This window comes from Chrysemys picta, chromosome 3, assembly GCF_011386835.1.
Source record: "Chrysemys picta bellii isolate R12L10 chromosome 3, ASM1138683v2, whole genome shotgun sequence".
NCBI classification, from domain to species: Eukaryota; Metazoa; Chordata; order Testudines; family Emydidae; genus Chrysemys; species Chrysemys picta.
The window spans coordinates 8,567,936-8,585,010 of record NC_088793.1 but is presented as its reverse complement, the minus strand read 5'-3'; the positions used below and the strand labels follow the sequence as shown (position 1 = coordinate 8,585,010).

At 53.9% G+C, this 17,075-nt stretch overlaps 1 protein-coding gene across 3 annotated transcripts in view; it reads right to left on the bottom strand.

The window, feature by feature from the left end:
- Positions 1–17,075, bottom strand: part of LOC122173562 (uncharacterized) — an 80,422-nt gene that overhangs the window by 17,493 nt on the left and 45,854 nt on the right. For all 3 annotated transcript variants that reach the window (XR_010599328.1, XM_042848888.2, XM_065587445.1), the window contains one exon: positions 12,997–13,069. Coding sequence is in view for 2 of the 3 variants with exons in the window: in XM_042848888.2 (XP_042704822.2) it covers positions 12,997–13,069 (73 nt within the window). In the remaining variant the exon portion in view is untranslated. The remainder of the gene's footprint in view (positions 1–12,996; positions 13,070–17,075) is intronic.

Sequence of the window (17,075 nt, the reverse complement as noted above, 5' to 3'; positions counted from 1 at the left end):
TGAAGCTTCTCAGTATTTGTCAGATATCAGCAAGGTATCAGTTCCTTATGCTGTGGCTGCTCCGTGCTCCCTCTGTTCCTAGAAACACCAGCGACTGCAACTTCAAGCCGTACACAGAGTCAGGACATTGGTATAGCTCAAGGGAGACAGCACTGAAAGCAATTGCTTTATGGAGTAAGCTGTGCCAACAACTCACAAGTGACCCTACAATAGCAAACGGTGCATCCAACTTTGTGCTCACAAGTAACTCTACAATAATAAAGGGCACGCAGACTGGCTCTGCAATAACAAACCGGCACACGGTGCCCAGTACTCCCAAACTACCTGCCTGCCTGCCCGTTTACTGGGAGGACAAAGATGCATTTCATAAGAATTTTCAGATTTCAGGCACAATTTAACAAGATTGGGAACAAGCGTATAAATATTAGTTGCAAAATACCATGCAAATGATCAGGGAAATGCTGAGAGGAAGCGGCAGGGTATCGTAGGTTATAAAGTCAGAAGGGACCATTGTGATCATTTAGTTGGCCCTCCCACATAACACAAGACCTAGAACTCCCTGGAATTAATTCCTGTTGGAACTAGAGCAGCTGTGTTAGAATAACACCCAGTCTTGATTTAAAAATGTCCAACGATGGAGCATCCACCACCATCCTTGGTAAATTGTTCCAAAGGCTAATTACCTTCCTGGTCAACATTGGGCGCCTTATTTCCAGTCTGAATTTGTCTAGCTTCAGCTTCCAGCTCTTGGGTCGTGTAAGGCCTTTCTCTGCTAGATTGACGAGCCCGCTAGTACCAAATTTCTGTTGCCCATGTAGGTACTTACGGATTGTGATCAAGTCACCCCTTAACCTTCTCTTTGATAAGCTGAACAGATTGAACTCCTAGAGCCTCTCACGGTATGCCCAGTTGTCCAGTCCTTTAATCATTTCCAAGGTTCTTCTCTGAACGCTCTCCAGTTTGAGTCTGGGACTGCCCTGACTGTCTGGTGGTAAGATCTGCACTGCCAGGCTGAAGAGCCAGGTTCGGCTCCCTGCTCTGGCCTCTTGTTCCCAAATCTCTGAGCATCCCCCATGGGAAGAGGGACCACCTCACATCACTCAGCAGATTGAGAAACAGCACGAGTGTTCTCCAAATGGAGCCTCCTCCAGTCCCCTTTGGGCAGAAGGGGAGCAGCTGCAGTATGGGGTGTGATAAGGGGGCAAGAGAGATTCTCAGGGTTCTGCAAAGGGATGTGAAGGCACTCTACCCTGAAAAAAGGGAAAAAAGTGATATTGAAAACCAGGTTTCAGAGTAGCAGCCGTGTTAGTCTGTATCCGCAAAAAGAACAGGAGTACTTGTGGCACCTTAGAGACTAACACATTTATTTGAGCATAAGCTTTCGTGGGTTAAAGCCCACTTCATCAGATGCATAGAATGGAACATATAGTAAGGAGGTATATATACACATACAGAGAACATGAAAAGGTGAGAGTTGCCCTACCAACTCTAAGAGGCTAATTAATTAAGATGAGCTATTATCAGCAGGAGAAAAAAAACTTTTGTAGTGATAATCAAGATGGCCCATTTCAGAAAGTTTGACAAGAAGGTGTAAGGATTCTTAACATAGAGAATTAGATTCAATGTGTGAAATGGCTCACCCATTCCCAGTCTCTATTCAAGCTAAATTGATGGTATCTAGTTTGCATATTAATTCAAGTTCAGCAGTTTCTCATTGGAGTCTGTTTTTGAAGCTTTTCTGTTGGAAAATTGCCACCTTTAAGTCTGTTACTGAGTGACCAGAGAGGTTGAAGTGTTCTCCTACTGGTTTTTGAATGATATGATTCCTGATGTCAGATTTGTGTCCATTAATTCTTTTGCATAGAGACAGTCCGGTTTGGCCAATGTACATGGCAGAGGGGCATTGCTGGCACATGATGGCATATATCACATTGGTAGATGTGCAGGTGAATGAGCCCCTGATGGCATGGCTGATGTGATTAGGTTCCCTTGAAATCTCAGTCACTGCCCCTGATGGTGTCATGACAGATGGAATCACAGTTTTCTTTAAACAGGAAACATTTATTAGAGAAAACCGCTACTAGCTATAGACACAAACAGACTTCCACACAGCTTGAGTTCCAGCTTTGCCTTCCTTATTTACCAGTGACCCACCCTGACTGGAGCTCTATAAAGCACACAGAGCCATCTAGTGGCTGAACACTACACTGCAAGTAAATATAACAGAGACAAGGTGGGTGAGGTAATATCTTTTACTGAACCAACTTCTGGTGGTGAGAGAGTTACACAGAGCTCTTCTTCAGGTCTGAGAAAAAAGGTGTCACAGCTAAATACAAGATCAAACAGATGTTTTAGCATAAGCAGTTAGCACATATTCTAAGGGGCCATTCAAGATGAAGTGGCCTGTTAACACCCCTGTAAGTCATAGGACAAAAAAGGGGGGTTGGTGGGTTACAGATTGTTGTAATAAGCCACAAATGGAGTGTCTTTATTAAGACCATGATTTTCAGTGTCTAGCAACGTTATAAATTTAGTTCCCAGGCTTGGTTTTTGAAAGTGTTGTGCAGGTTTCTTTTGGGGATGAGGACAGAGTGATCAATGGAAGATATCGAATTTCACCATCTGAACTGGAAACTCCACAACATGAAGAAAAAGGAAGCAAAACGTAACAGTGACATCTACTTCCTGAGCAAACGTAAGAAACAAATCATCATCCCCAGAGGTCTTACCCTCTATAACACTCTGACCAGGGCCGTCCCCAGCTTTTTTGGTGCCCTATGCAGCCCTCCTTTGTGGGGGGGAGCCCAGGCCTCTGCAGGGGGGGCAGGAGCAGGCTTGGGGGGAAGGGCGTAAACCGCCCCCCTTCATGAGCTGGCGGAACAGAGTGGGTTGGGGCCGGGTCACTCCACTTCCTGCCCCCCAGTGAGTGGAGGGCGGGCCTGACCCCACACTCATGGGGCGGCGGGAAGTGGAGTGACCCGTCCCCAGCCTGCTCCACTCTGCTCCCCTTGCTCCCAGCCTTGGGGCTTGAGGGGCAGGGGGGAACTACCCCCCAGCACTCACCGGTGGCACGGCTGGGAGCCGGCAGCGCAGAGTGGGCTGGGGCTGGGTCGCTCTTACTGCCGCTGGTGAGTGCAGGGCGCCCCACCCCTGCTGCAGTCCTCAGGGGAGTGGAGGCAGGGATGGGGTGGAGCAGGGGCAGAAAGAGGCAGGGCGGGGGCGGAACAGGGGTGGGGGCTTTGGGGAAGGAGTGGAGGGGGCAGGGCTTGGACGGAGCAGGGGTGGGAAGAGGCGGGGCTGAGGTGTCACAGGCGCAGAAAGAGGCGGGGCGAGGGTGGAACAGGAGTGGGGGCTTTGGGGAAGGAGTGGAGGGGGTGGGGCTTGGGCGGAGCAGGGGTGGGAAGAGGCGGGGCTGGGATGGTGCAGGCGCAGAAAGAGGCGGGGTGAGGGTGGAACGGGCGGGGCTTTGGGGAAGGGGTGGAGTGGGGGGTGGCTGGGGCGGAGCAGGGGTGGGAAGAGGCGTGGCTGGGGCGGAGCAGGGGCGGGGGCCATGGGGAAGAGGCAGAGCAGGGGCTGGACCAGCACGCAGCCGCGTAGTGCCCTACGTAGCTGCGTACTTTGCGTATGGGTAGGGACGGCCCTGACTCTGACCACTACATACAACTCCAAACCCACTTTTGCTAAACTCTCTGTTTCTTCTTGGATTTAGCTGTGACACTCTTAGCACCCTTCCCAGACCTCGAGAAAAGTGCTGTGGGTATGTCTACACAGCAAAGAAAAACCCACGGCTGGCCTGCGCCAGCCGACTCAGATTCACAGGGCTCTGGTTGCAGGAGTGTTTCACTGCTGAGTAGACTTCTAGGCTTGGGTTAGAGTCAGAACTCTGGGACCCTGCAGGGTGGAAGGGACCCAGAGCCTGGGCTACATCCCAAGCCTGGAAGTCTACACAGCAGTGAAATACCCTTGTAGCCCGAGCCCCAGGAGCCCAAGTTGGCTAGCAAGGACCAGCTGCGAGTTTTTCTGTACTGTGTAGATATATACCCTTTGTAGCTCAAAAGCATGTCTCGCTCACCACCAGAAGTTCATCTGATAAAAAGATATTACCTCACCCATCTTATCTTCTAATAAGACTGGGGCCGACAGTACTACGAGCTACAACAACACTGCATTACCACACACAGTCATTCATAGCACACAGGCAGGAAGTGGTGGGGAGTACAAAAAGGCTGGGGGCGGCGGGGGGGGGGGGGGGGGGAGTTAAAAAGCTGAGGCAGCAGAGGTGCCTTGACATACAACCGAGTAGTGTGGTCACCACCAGACAAAAGATTTGCAGCTCCCTTCTCTGCACTGGGCTCCACATTGTCAGATCAGGCAGCGCTCCAGCTCAGATGAGGAGATGATGTGAATTTACTGTGACATTCGTATGGCTTTTGGAAAATCAGTTTTGAAGTTGGTGCAGAATTGAATCTGCTCGCTGTTCACATGGCAGGATAATATGGCATGGCTTGAAAGAAGGGAACCTATAATCATTAGCCAGATTAGATCTTCCCAAGAGAAGAGGGCGCCTTATTGGTGAGGCACATTTCTGAGAGTCAAAGGATCTGGTGTCTGGATCTACCCCACAGACTTTGCTGTGCAGCCTCAAAGAAGTCATGTCACCTGCAATGGAAAGGATACCACCACCACCCAGGGGGGTTAGAACTCTTAATTCATGTGTGCGGGCAAAGCGCATGGAGATCCTTGCACAGAAGAGATTATAGCCCTGCAGAGTTTACTCTAATGGCTTTCATCCTGAACAAAGCGCTCCACAAACTGCCTGTTCTCGGTGTATAGGAATCGCTCTACTTACCACAGCAAGGAGTGGAACTGCACAGCCCTTCTGTACCCTCAGCATTACAAAGGGCAAGAAGAACAGCACCCAGACCACCAGACCCTTCAGAGAAGACACACAGTGACGTGGTCATTGAGCCTAAGCGTTTACAATCGAATTACAGACATGATGCAACAGGTGGGAGTAACAAGCAAACTTCCCCACACAAAGCCATATAAGAGGAAGTTTAGAGCAGCAGAAGGGAACTGCCTGAGCTGGACGCTGGCTCAGAGTAAAACTGCTCTTGCAAAAAGCCCCATGGGATGGGTAACGGCCACGAGCGTCAAGATGTCAGTTGTAGGTCTCAGCTGAAAGACGATAACTCCAGCACAACATGTTCCTAAACACCACTCTTGTGCATCGGCTCATTGCTGACTCACAGGGGAAAGTGGCTCCTACAGAACCCCCACACCGCTTCCCGCAGCCCTGGGGGTTTTCCCTGGATGTCTCCCAACCAAAGACTAACCAGGCTTGTTTCTGCTTAGCTTGCAAGAGCACAACCAGAGATAGGAAGAGAAACAAACAACGGCTCAAAATAAGCATGTGGCCAGCCAGCATGGAGCCTACTTTCCATCACCCCTCGGGGTATGACCAGTTAGCCCCTGATCGTTCGCAAGAGCCCCAGTCATTCGACATGTGCGCGGCCGAAGCCCAAAGGCAGCTCGGATACATTTCCAAGCCTCTTCTCCAGCCTTGATAGCAGGTTCTGAAACAGACCCAGGATCGACAATTCGCACTCGAGTTACACAGAGCAGGAGTTCAGAGGCACAGCTGGTTCCATTTAAATTTATCTTGGCTAAGGTAAGGATGGGCTTGGTCTGGTAAGCGTGAATCTGGATCTGCACTTTCCCCACTTCTGGGTGTGTTCAGATGCGAGGTTCTGGGTCAGGCCCAGAAAGGGATGGCTTGGTGGTCCCAGTGCTAGGCCTACAACACCCAGACTCTTGGAAGCAATGAGTCCTGTCAGATTGACTGAGCCCTTCACAGGTAATAGTACCGTAGCTCTGTCTGTCTTCCTAGCATGTGGCAAACATTTACATCCGGGACATTTAGAGCAATACGCTGGGTTCCAGGCAGTACACAATGAGGACTACTCCACAGAGACCTGAAAAATGTAGGTCCTGGATCTTCCGTATGGATATTAAAGATAAGACAGGATTTTTCATAAGGGCAGGGATCTGCCCTGGCATTCCTGGCAAAATGTCCCTTCCTCCTGCCTCTTCTGTGTATCATTCAACCCCGAGGTGGCTGCACTTCGCTGGCCCTGTGTGGTATATGTACACGGAGAAGCGTTTTGGGATGAGGTGCTATAGTAGTGCAAAAACCATGCACTGACTGCAATCCGCTTAAGCCTGTAGCTCGTTGCAAAGGCAGATAGTGACTCCTATCGTGTTGGGTGAACGTTACAGTAGCCACCACACTTTTTGTAGTAGCTGCCAGGTAATTCACAGGGTGCTGAAGGCATATTGTTAATAGGTACTGCAGGAGCCCGCAGAGGTCCCAATCAGGATAGGCCCCATGTGGTGCTCGGCCTTGTACATGCACATGGTCCCCACCCCAAAGGAGTGCCAGATCATCCTAGCTCTGGGTGGGTGTGCCAGGATGAGGAAGAAGGAAGAGGGTACAAGAAACCTCCTCCTCATATGCACATCTGTGCTGGGGACAGTCTCCTCCCCCCACCCGTCCTGAGCTCTCTGCTTGAGGCTAACATGGGCAGCAATGCTGGTTTTCCCAGTGGGGGTGTGACAGTGTCATGACCATGCCTTCTTCTGCACCAGCCAGCACAGCCGAGGTGGAGATGCTGTACCACGCAGGAGGGCGTAGCAATTACTTCTCTGTCAGTCATTCCTGGGGAGATCCTGTCTGCCTCAGCATGGATCTTTTGGGGAGCTACCCTCGGAACAATGCAACCCCCCCCCCTCCAAGAACACCCACCCACCCTCTTGTTTAGAGCCGCCACCTTGCCCTGTGATTTGCTCAGTACACGCTGGATGAGTTCTAGGGACTGCGTTATGCAGAAGCTCCGAGTAGGTCATAATGGTCCCCTTCTGGTCCAAAGTCTATGAAGTGTCTCCATGCTGTCGTCACACTGTCCTTGCTCTGAGTGACTCTTCGTGGTTTCACCTCTCAACAGCTCCCTTACCGGGACCGATGATGGCAGGGACACAACGGTTACTACCTCCTCTTGGGCAGGGAACATGGGGGGCTGGTGCAGCCTTTATGTAAGTCACTTGTGGCTCTAGTGAACATGCCCTCAAGGCCCCAGCCTGTTCCCAGGGAAATCAGCGCCAGAGTTTCATCATCAGCTTTAACAGAAGCAGAGCTGGGCCTTAAGTGATGCATTTCCATCTGGAAAGAACGCTCTCTGCTTAGACGGATCCTTTCACTGCTTTAAGACCTGGGCAACCCGGAGCCAACGGGAGTCAATCAGGGTTTTAGTCCTTATCTCTCCAAAATTTTCCAGCCAGGCCTGGAAAATCAGCTGGGGAGGGAGGAGATAGGGCAGGGAATCCTCCTTTGCCAGCAGAAACTCCCATCCCCATCCCGTAGCCTCGGACATGAAATCAACGCAGCTTAAGCTCCGCAGATGTTGTGCTAAACCGCAGCCTCCATCTGGCTATTACTCTGCAGTATAATCCATGTTAAATAAATCCCAGTCGCTTTATGCGGGCTCTATGGCCGCAGAGCCCTTTCAGCTCTCCCCAGACGAGCCGGCAGGTTACGCCAGGGTGGCCCATATGAAGAGACCGCCGCACCAATCACATTACTGCCTATGTGACATTCACTCAGCTGCAGTGAGCTCCGGGCACTGCATTACCAGACTGTTAGAAACAAACTGGCGACGAGCAACAATGGCAGCGAGGGGCTGGAAGGGCCAATAGTACTGTAACAAATCCACTGCCAGCTAGGGCTTCTCAGCTGTTGTCACAGGGCACACCAAGGCCTCCTGGAACTTCATGGCTAGCGCAGGGACAGGCCTCAGACCAGATCAACCGCAAGCACAGGCCTCTTGAGCTACCAAATCTCCACTAGCAATATACGGCCATGGCCGAAGGGGAGCAGTTCCCCAGTGGCAGAGAGCAGGGCAAAATACACACCAGGCAGTTCGTGCCCATTCTTTGAACTTTTACAGCATTTTCCAGAGAAAGGAAGCACTGATCCCCAGAACACAGGTGGGAAGGGTTATCTGCAAATTGGGAACTGGTGCATGGAGATATGAAGTGACTTGTCCTAGGTTACACAGGCCTCAGCGGCAGACCTGAGAACAAAACAGAACCAACAGCAGAAGAGAAACTTTACCCCAGCCATTGGCTGTCTTGTCTCCATAGCTCTTTGGGGAAGGGACTGCCTCTGAGGATACGCTGCTACAGCACCTCACACACTCCGGCCTGATCTCAGCTGCAGGTCTATAAATGCTGCTATAATAGAAATCATAAATAAGAAAAAACATTTCCTGGCTCCTGTTAAGGGGCTCTATCCATAACATGTTAAATACATGTCGCTTGGCTGTGTAAAGCACAAAGGTTCCACTGTAAACAAACATCTGAAGGCTGCAAGCACCAGGGGAGGAGGAGAATTGTTAAGGGTGCACAAGGCTTTATAAAGGGGAGGGATGGGCTGAACATCAGGCAGGGCCGGCTCCAGGCACCAGCCCACCAAGCATGTGCTTGGGGCGGCGCCTGGAGGGGGGCGGCGCGGCGGGGCGCTCCGGCCCGAGAGCGGGGCCGCGACTGGGCTCGCCGCCCTCCCCGCGGCGCTCCTGCCGCCGGGGGCTCTCCGCCCTCCCCTCGGCACTCTGGCCGCCGGGGAGAGCGGAGAGTGGAGAGCCGCGGCGGGCTCTCCGCCCTGCTCCCGGCACTCTGGCCGCCAGGGAGAGCAGAGAGCCGCGGCGGGCTCTCCGCCCTGCTCCCGGCGCTCTGGCCGCCAGGGAGAGCAGAGAGCCGCGGCGGGCTCGCCGCCCTCCCCCCGGCACTCCGGCCGGTCGGGGATTGCTTGGCGCCCTCCCCTGCCACGCTGGGAGGGGGTGGGGGGGACGGCGGGTGGCTTTTTTGCGTAGGGCGGCAAAAAAGCCAGAGCCGGCCCTGACATCAGGAGACACATCCTGTATCAGGCTATGGGAACGGGTGGGATCCCCACTGATTGGGTCACACGTGTCATTACGCTGGCGGGAAGAGCACTATGCTGGCCCTGGGGACGTGGGCTGGATGATATAACAGGGTTGGTTCCATCTCCAGGACCTACAAGGCCACGCTGAAAAGGAGACACTGAGCAGACAGGCAGAGCGCTCTGATTAGATATATAGCTATTCACCGGCAGGAAGCAATTGTTTCGGCAACGGGAGAGCGCGTTTCCCCGTGCTGCAGCCAGAGGTTTGGAGAAGGGAGCCCCTCTCTCGTGCTCCTGTGGGGGGACGTCGCTCTCATTTGGCTGAGCTTGATTTTGAAGTCACATTAAAATGAACATTTGGGCAACTGACTGTGACCTACAATCGGCCACCAGTCCCCTCTCCTGGGCTTTCCCCCCGCTTCGCTCCCAGCTGCTTCGCTCTGGTGTTCAGGACCAGGAAGAGGAAGTCCTGCCAGTGCGAGGATCTGCATTCCAGGCGGCACGGAGACACCCTTGGCTTGTACCAGGCGCCTTTGTGCACCATTGGAGCCACTGGCATGGAGACTGTGTTATGAAGCGATATTCAGCGGGCTTGTTTTTAAAGCCGCTTCTAGAGACGCCCCAGCCTCCTAGACCTGGCCTCTCCCTCTCGCTACTCCAGCACCAGCCTCCTCCATCCCTAATGCAACCCGCCAGGAGTGGGATGGAGCTGGTGGAAGACACACTTATTTGCCAAGCGCTTCCTCGCTAAAGAAGAATAAACGGAGGCCTGGCATCTTCCCCTGCTCCCCATCTAGCCTGACCCTGAAACACCAGCCCTGCCAGAGGAGCAGCAGCGGAGATGGGCCAGACTGGGAATGGTGGGGGCGTCTCTTTACTCTGAGCACCTACAGACTGCAGTGATGGGCGCTAGATTCAACAGTCCCCAGGCCCTCGGGGAGCAGAGCAACGTTAGCCCAAGTGAAATGAAAACGCTGAGGGGACATCCAGTGCCAGGTAGGGCAAGGATGAGTCGTGGGCTGGTTCAGTGCCCCCTTGTGAGGCACCCAGCTGCGTTTCAGGCTCTTGGGGCTGGGAGTGCTGTGAAGGCAACAGCCTGGGGCAGGGGAAGCAGGGCAGGAGAAGGGAGCAGCACCCAAATCAGGGCACACAGAGGGGCTGCATAGGGAGTTGCCGCAGGGCCCCTGCCTCGATGCAAGGAAACTTGGGGTTTAGGGTAGGAAGAGAGGGACTGGGGACACTGCTGCCCTGGGTGGCTCTTCCCGCCCCTGCCAGCTGGGGTGTGACACACTCCTTTGAGGCGAGGCATTCTCCCCCTGCCGTCGGGACCTCAACCCTGGGGACTCTGGAGGGGAGGGATCCGGTGCCACGGACAGCCCTTTCCTGAGCACGTGCTTATCCCCGGCCCCACCCCAGAGCCCACACCCCCAACCAGAGCCCTCACCCCCTCCTGCACCCAATTCCCTATCTCAGCCCAGAGCCCCCTCCTGCACCCCAACCCCCCTACCTCAGCCCGGAGGCCCCTCCCACACCCCAACACCCTACCTCAGCCCGGAGGCCCCTCCTGTACCCCCAACCCCCTACCTCAGCCCCGAGCCCCCTCCCGCACCCCAACCCCCCTACCTCAGCCCCGAGCCCCAAACCACCTACCTCAGCCCTGAGCCCCCTCCCGCACCCCAACCTCCTACCTCAGCCTGGAGCCCCCTCCTGCACCCTGAAGCCCTCATTTCTGGCGCCACCCTGGAGCCCGCACCACCAGCCCAGAGCCCATACCCCCTCCCACATGCCAATCCCTGCTACAGCCTGGATCCCCCTCCCACATTCTGAATCCCTCAACCCCCACCCAGAGCCCACTCCTGCACTCCAATCCCCTCATCCCTGGCCCCATCCCAGAGCCTACACCCCCAGCAGGGGCCCTCCCCAACCCCTGCCCCAGCCCAGAGCCCTCTCCTGCACCCTGAACTCCTCATTTCTAGCCCCACCTTGGAGCCCGCACCCCCCTTTCCCCGCCACATACCAAGCCCCTGCCCCAGCCTGGTGAAAACGAGCAAGTGAATGTGAGGGAGAGCAGGACAGATGAAGGGGGATGGAGTGAGTGGGGGCGGGGCCTCAGAGAAGGGGCGGGGCAAGGATGTTCAGTTTTGTGTGATTAGAAAGTTGGCAACCCTAGAGAGAGAGAGGACGCACGGGGCTCTCATTTTGGCTGGTGCTCCTTCCATCATAGGAACATCTCTCGGCTCCGGCAGAAACAGGCAGCACTCACATGCCAGGTCCAGGGAGCATCTTCAAAGGCCTCCCCTCCCCCTCGCCCCTTCCGAGTTCATTTGGAGGAAATCCTAATTACACTGAAATGCAAACAAAGCCCCGAGGAAGCCAAATGTTTATAGTGCCTTTATAAAGGGATTACACAAGATTAGCCATGCAAGGGGACAGGTGCTTGCCAAGTAATACAAACACACACACACACTATAAATCCCGCTCCGCTGGCCCAGCTCAGAGTCCTGGAGCAGATACCCAGCGATGGCCTGATTCCTGTTTGCCAGGCAGCGCTTGGGATAAAGGGCTCTCTCACGTGAACCATTAACGATTCGATCTGGCTTTCATGTCAGCCGGGAATAAACAGATCCAAACAACACCAGGGCGTGGGATTGTTTCGGCCGGATTACGCAATTTCACATTGTAGCTGCTGGGGAAGAGAAGCCTCCCATCCATGTATAGACCAGTCCCAACCCTGCTTAGCTTGGGAGAGCTAGGGCAAGCTTTGCCCATCATCCTACACAGGCAAGTTGAACAGCCTTAAGCAGCAGTGAGATGGAACTAAAATGGACACCACACAGCTCTGTGTTGTTAATGGATCCCTCCCCATGCAGCGGGCCCCTGTAGGCCCAAGCATCACGTAGGGTTGAAGCACGCTTGTGTCCAGAATGAGCTTGCCCCACCATAAGCAGCCACTGACCCATCCCAAGGCACTAGAGACCTGTTTTCTTTTAATTTGCGAAAGACTCCCTGTGACTGGATCGATGCCTCCTAGTGGTGAGACATGGCGCTGCAGGCTCTCTGCCTCAGTTTCCCCAACAGTGTCTTCAGCCCGCTCTGGTGGCTTACGTCGCTCAGCCTTCTGGCCAGTCACTACACAAGTTCAATTCCCTTCCAGGGTAGCAGAGTCCAAAGTCACTAAACAAAGGAGTCTTTGCCCGTAAACATGGGGCGTAAGTCCTCAGCTCCTTGGGTTATTCATCCATCTGCCCTCTGGGTTGAGCTTTCTGTCCTCCTCCTGTTTCCTCTACCATGGCTCAGCTTAAAATTCACCAGCAGGTCCCAGGTACATCCAAATGGTTCCTTGTCAGGGCCTACAACCCCTCCAGGGAAACTTGATCAGGAATCAGATTTATTCAGCTCTGGACTCCAGCCCAGCTTCTCTCTCTCAACAGGTCTGTTGCTCTGAGCTCCTTCCCAGCCAGCCCCCTGCTGAGCGGCATTCCCCTTTTTAGCCCCATCCCTCCGGCCTAACACACACTACAGGTGTGGCAGGTAGGGCTGATTAGGCTCACAGCAATACATTAACCCTGCCCAGGAATGCGTAGGGTTTGCAAACCCCATCACGCTCCCAAAAGCAAAGGATTGGCAGCACCCAACAGAGCTAGGGATTGAGCAGCTCCCCCAGGCATTGTTAGGGTGACCAGATTTTATAGGGACAGTCCTGATTTTTGGGTCTTTTTCTTATATAGGCTCCTATTACCCCCCACTCCCGTCCCGATTTTTCACACTTGCTGTCTGGTCATCCTAGGCATTGTGTAAGTTCCCCCAGTGGAATGGAACTGATCCACTAGGCCCCCCCAGACACCCCCGCTGTGACATGTATCGAACCACGTTATGCATCCATAGAGATTTAGAACTTCAGACTGGACCCAGGAGGTGCTGGGAATGGACCCAAATCGCTTCTGCAGCACAGGGTACGCAGGCACTGTGATCAGTTAATACCTGGTGTCGTTACAACACAAACCATCTCATTGTCCTACCTTCCTGCACGGTTGTTCCAGCCTTTGGTTGCTTCCCTGCGGGACTGCTGGCTGATTGGTCTCCTAGCTGAGTCTGCAGAGAGAAACAGAAGTTTGACAGCGGCCCTATCGGCCCTCTGAGGGGGCCTGGTTCAGCAAAGCAAGCAGGAACTTGGTTAAGTGTTTTGCTGAAATGGAGTGTTACTCTCCAGCCAGACCTTTCTTTTTTCAGACCTGACAGGACCGGTTTCACACAAAAACCAAATAGGTGCCAACATACCATGGTGATGGGCACAGTGTAAACACACTGAGATTAGATCCTTTCTAGAGCATCACACAGCACAGAGGCAAAAAAAGCAAACATGATTCTGGGATGCATTAACAGGTGTGTTGTGAGCAAGACACGAGAAGTCATTCTTCCGCTCTACTCTGCTCTGGTTAGGCCTCAGCTGGAGTATTGTGTCCAGTTCTGGGCGCCGCATTTTAAAAAAGATGTGGAGAAATTGGAAAGGGTCCAAAGAAGAGCAACAAGAATGATTAAAGGTCTTGAGAACATGACCTATGAAGGAAGGCTGAAAGAACTGGGTTTGTTTAGTTTGGAGAAGAGAAGACTGAGAGGGGACATGATAGCAGTTTACAGGTATCTAAAAGGGTGTCATGAGGAGGAGGGAGAGAACTTGTTCACCTTAGCCTCTAAGGATAGAACCAGAAACAATGGGTTTAAACTGCAGCAAGGGAGGTCTAGGTTGGACATTAGGAAAAAGTTCCTAACTGTCAGGGTGGTTAAACACTGGAATAAATTGCCTAGGGAGGTTGTGGAATCTCCGTCTCTGGAGATATTTAAGAGTAGGTTAGATAAATGTCTATCAGGGATGGTCTAGACAGTATTTGGTCCTGCCATGCGGGCAGGGGACTGGACTCAATGACCTCTCGAGGTCCCTTCCAGTCCTAGAATCTATGATTCTATGATTCTATGAAGTCCCCTCTCTCCAACATGATGGGAATGTGGCCCCCCAGTTTCTGCTTCTTTGTAGGGTTACCATATCTCAGGTCCCCAAAAGAGGATTCTGCGAGAGGGGAGGGGAGGGGGGGGCGGGGACCTGCAGCAGGGGGTACTCACTGGAGGTGGGGGGTTGTGTTGCTCCATCACAGTGGTAGGGTGGCTACCCAGGATGCAGTGCCAGCCATCAGTCAGTGCCTCACTGGACCCCCTCCCCAGGGCTGGGAGCTGGGGCCTGGGTGGGCAGGTGGGATACAGCAGCTGTGGCTGCCGGGGAATGGACCAATCAGCTGCGGATGCAGGGGAGGGAGCAATTGGGAAGCGAACCAATGTCTGCTCTGCAAAAATCCCAGGCATTTCCTGTTATTTGAAAAAATCTGCCGGGACAGAGGACAGAGCCTCAAAGAAGAGGCGACGTCTGGGAAAACCCGGACGTACAGTACCCCTACTTCTTTGCGATGGGTGAAGGTGGCCTGAAGTGGGGGGGGGGGTGTAGGGAACTGTGTTAATTAGACCTGCTCTGAGCCAGGTTAGTTGACATGGTGTTTAAAATGGTAGCAGCTGGTGGGCCCCATCTACACAAGGGCTCCAACATGGTTTCCCTTGGGGGATTATTCCAAAAGCCATTGTAATGAGCCTAAATTTGCCTTATTATTAAAACTGAATCTAGATCAGGGCCCCATTGCCCTAGGCATTGCACCTACACATTGCAAGACAGTCCCTTGAAGAGCTCACAACCTAACAGACATAGGGTCGGAGGGGAAGGAGAGGCTTAAGAGAAGGGATGTGATTTGCCCAGGGTCACACAGGAAGGCAGTGGCTGAGCTGGGAAGAGAACCCAGGCATCCTACGCCATGCAGCCTCCCCCTTTCTTCCCATTACTCCTAGTTATAACCCCTTTGGACACCTTGCATCTTCTTTGGTCCTTCAAACCCTGACCGTTCCCCTCTCCCCCACCTTGATACAGACACTGAGGCCATGTCTACAGTGCCGGGAGACACAGAGTATTCCTACCACTACAGCTGAACTGGGTTGGTGCTGGTGGGAGCTCTTCCAGCATGGGGGAGAGTCATTAACACGGTGAGAAGAATACCTTGCCCCAGGAGCTGCCTGGAGACTAGGGCTGTGACTCCTCTGTACCTGGCCTCAAGGCAAAGGATCCCCTAGTGTAGCAAGTGGGCGACTCCAACCCACTGCTGTCACCTTAGCTCCCTTGAAGCTGTGCATAAAGGGGTTAAAAAACCCCAAGCTTTACATGTGGCTCCCAGCTGGAGGGGAGCGGATGTTGAGGCTTGTCTAAGAACCAGCATCCCCTGTCCCTCTTCCCTTGGAGCAGGCAGGGCGGCAGCTCACATTACAGTAGCCACATGGGACCTCGCTAGTCAGGTCCTCCAAAGATCTTGCTAAGATCTTCCAGCAGAGAGAGGAGAACGTGGAGGTGACCTTCCAGATGTGCGAGACAAGCAGAGACAAGCTATGATGAGGCCGCCTAGATACAGACCCGGGAGCTGGAGCAAGCGCTGTGGTCTGCTTTGCAGGTCCACTTTCACACAGCAAGGTTGTGCTATTCCACCAGGCTAGAGCGAGCGACCCAGCAGAGAAGAGGTTACACGCGCAGAGGTGCCCGAGGGCCAGGGGCGGCTCTAGGCACCAGCAAAGCAAGCACGTGCTTGGGGCAGCCCATTTGCAGGGGCGGCAGGGGTCCAGCATGGGAGCTGAGAACCAACAGGGGGCCCTGGGAGCTGTAGTTCGTTGGTTAGCTCCCTACCTATAGAGCCAGCCCTGGAGCAGGGAAAGAACTACATTTCCCAGCATTCCCTTGGCCACTACCAACAGGAAAGGGGGAGGGAGGGAGGTAGCTGAGTCCTCATGCTGCAGCCTGCTGTGAATGGAGAGCTGCACTGGGAAGGGCAGGGATACCATATTTTAACATTCAAAAAATAGGACACTCCATGGGGAGGGGGGGTAGCCCCACCCTGTTCCCATCCACTCCCTCCGACTGCCCCCCACAGAAACCCCAACCCATCCAACCCCCCTGCTCCCTGTCCCCATATCATCCGCTCCCGGGACCCCTGCCCCAATTGCCCCCCAGGACCCCACCCCCTATCTAAGTCCCACTGGTCCTTGTCCCCAACTGCCCCCTCCTGAGACCCCTCCTAACTTCCACCCTAGGACCCCACCCCCTACCTGTCCCCTGACAAACCCCTGAGATTCCCATGCCTATCCAACTGCTGTCTGTCCCCTGTCAACCTGGGGGTCATGACCATTCTGCCTTTCCCATATTGCTGAATAGGAGGAGGGGTCCCAGACTGGGAAAGGTTGATGAGAGCTGCCTGCTTGGACCCTGCCACAATCCCCAGAGTGACTGATGGGCACCTGTAAAAGGGTCTCTCTGCTCCTACCACTGGGAGCTGAGCACCAATGGGACAGCAACAATCAACTAGCCCGGACAGGAGCACCTGCCCCCCACACAATGCCTATGCTCAGGGCTCTGCAGACCTAGCAGCGTGGGCACCACTAGACAGAGAAGCAGCTAGTGAGGGGCTCTGCCATCTCAGTGCAATACACTGACTTAGTGAGCGTGATCATGTCGCCTTCTAGCATCTGGCCCCCACGGCTGGATTAGCCTGTTACATGCTCACAGCCCTAGGAGCTCTGTTCACTCCAGGGGTAAGTCATGTGCTTTTGGTGCTGAAAGTCCTGGGTTCAATCCCCAGTGAGGACCACAGTGCCTGTAGCCATGGTTCCAGAGGGGAATATCAGCAGGACCAGGGGAGGGGGCTGGATGAATAGAGCAAGGGCCAGACACATCCTTCTCCCCAGCAGAGCGCTGGGAGCCGTGGGCTAACCCTGGGCATTGCTAGTATTGCACTGGCACTGAAGCATTCATGCATTTTCCCACCACAGCACTCCAGCCCTGCCCAGCCACCCCTGGTTGTAGAGATCAGAGAGCCTAAGCTGGATCACAGAGCCCGTAGCCTTACACAGTAAGGAGCCTAACCCAGCCACCTTACCGTTCAGTGCAGCCGGGGCGAGAATGTCTAGGTGCCTGCTGCCACCCGTCGGCAGAAGACATTAGCACACGTCTCACATGCGTGAA